At 47.2% G+C, this 1549-nt stretch overlaps 1 protein-coding gene across 1 annotated transcript; it reads left to right on the top strand.

Annotated features, from left to right (window-relative positions):
• The first annotated feature begins 871 nt into the window (after positions 1 to 871).
• On the top strand, positions 872 to 1276 carry LOC138301702 (protein LDOC1-like). The gene has a single exon (XM_069242219.1). The coding sequence runs from the start codon at positions 872 to 874 to the stop codon at positions 1274 to 1276; it is 405 nt and encodes a 134-aa protein (XP_069098320.1).
• The last annotated feature ends 273 nt before the right edge of the window (positions 1277 to 1549 follow it).

The raw sequence follows: 1549 nt of genomic DNA, 5'->3' as shown, positions 1-1549 counted from the left end.
ATCTGCAAATAGAGATTCCAAAGGGTACAGTGAGTGGCCATAGAAGTGGAAAAAACAGCCTGCCAGTGTCAATGTCAAACACAAAACTATCAATTAAAAGTGAAGTTACACTGTCTTACCTGTGTGTCATCCTCTTTGCTGCGGCGGGAGCCCAGAATTGGGCTTCGGTTCTCGCCGTGCATTGTGCACAGCGTACATATTAATATTGAAGGCCCGTGGGCCCCCCCCTCGGCCTTCCACTCACCTGATGCCCACTACTTGGCTTTCTCCTTCTCTTTCTTCAGGTAGCCATTTTTCCTGTTTCCCCCAGCATACCTTTCTCTTCTCTGGTTCCCTGCAGGCATCTGCCTCCCATCTTAGTATTTTGCTTTTCCTATCTAGTCCTATTACCCCTTCCCAATCCAAGATGGCAGTTTTTCACCTTCCTGTTTGTCACTTCCTGTCTAGGAGTATGTAAGGGGATTGAATTCTCTTTTCTTTGCGTTGCAACACTTCTCCTGTGGTGGTCACGCTCCAGCTGGTCTTCTATTTGGAATCCAGTTTTGCCTCCTGTTTTTTTCCTGTTCTTCCTGTGTTTTTTCTGACATCAAGATTCTGATTTTTCTTGTGTCCTCCTTTCCTTCCAGGGAGTTCCTGTCTGGAGGTTTTTCCCTACGGGGTTTTTCCTCTGGGACTCCTTCTGGAGAGCACAGACTTTAGTGGTGTATCACTGTCAACAGCTCCATGGCTACCGGAAGCAGTCGCCCCTACCTCAGCCACAGCCGAATGCAAGAACCGAGACCGAATGCCATCTCCCTCTGGCCTGGACAGTAAGCCAAAGACAAGAACTGACAGATTACAACGCCCAAAACTCCGGTCGTGGTCCAGCACCATGGAGGACCCCTTAACAAGTACGGAACAAGCAAACCAATCCTTGCTACTGACTATCCAACAACAAGCCCAGGAACTACAACAGCTCCGAAACGAAAATGCAGCCTTACGCCAAGCCTTAACCTCCAGGACCACTGATGTTCCCACGGTTTCTGCCTCTACACCCCGTTTTTCTGGGGATCCTAACAAATTACGAGAATTCCTAGATGCCCTAACGGTTTATTTTGCATTTAGACCGTCACAATTCACGCAAGACAAGACCAAGGTCGGATACCTAATCAGTGCCCTGTCCGGTCTGGCTTTAGCCTGGGTAACCTCCAATGATTCCCATCTGTCTAACATTCCTGCCTTCATCGCTGCCTTTAAGCAAATGTTTGAGTGTCCTGGACTTGAAACTTCTGCATAAGAAGCCTTATGCGACATCCAACAAGGGAGTCAGGACGTCTTACAATACATCACTCGCTTTAGACAACTGGCAGCGGAAACCTCTTTGGTAGAATGTACCATTGTTACTTTTTATCGGAGAGGACTGCAGGAGGAGATCAAAGACGAATTAGTGCATTCTGCTAGAGTAGAGAATCTCCAGAGTTTGATGTTCTTAACTCTCGCCATAGAATATTGTCTTCACGAACGCAGGATGAAACAGAAAAAGAATCGTATGCCATCTTCAGTAAGTACA

Source organism: Pleurodeles waltl, chromosome 6 (genome assembly GCF_031143425.1).
Source record: "Pleurodeles waltl isolate 20211129_DDA chromosome 6, aPleWal1.hap1.20221129, whole genome shotgun sequence".
In the NCBI taxonomy this organism is placed as follows: domain Eukaryota; kingdom Metazoa; phylum Chordata; class Amphibia; order Caudata; family Salamandridae; genus Pleurodeles; species Pleurodeles waltl.
The sequence above is the reverse complement of the archived record's forward strand: the minus strand, read 5'-3'. Positions and strand labels throughout refer to the sequence as shown.

What these genes read in the sequence shown, in the direction of transcription:
- LOC138301702 (XM_069242219.1), top strand. Translation starts at nt 872, where the DNA reads ATGGAGGACCCCTTAACAAGTACGGAACAAGCAAACCAATCCTTGCTA.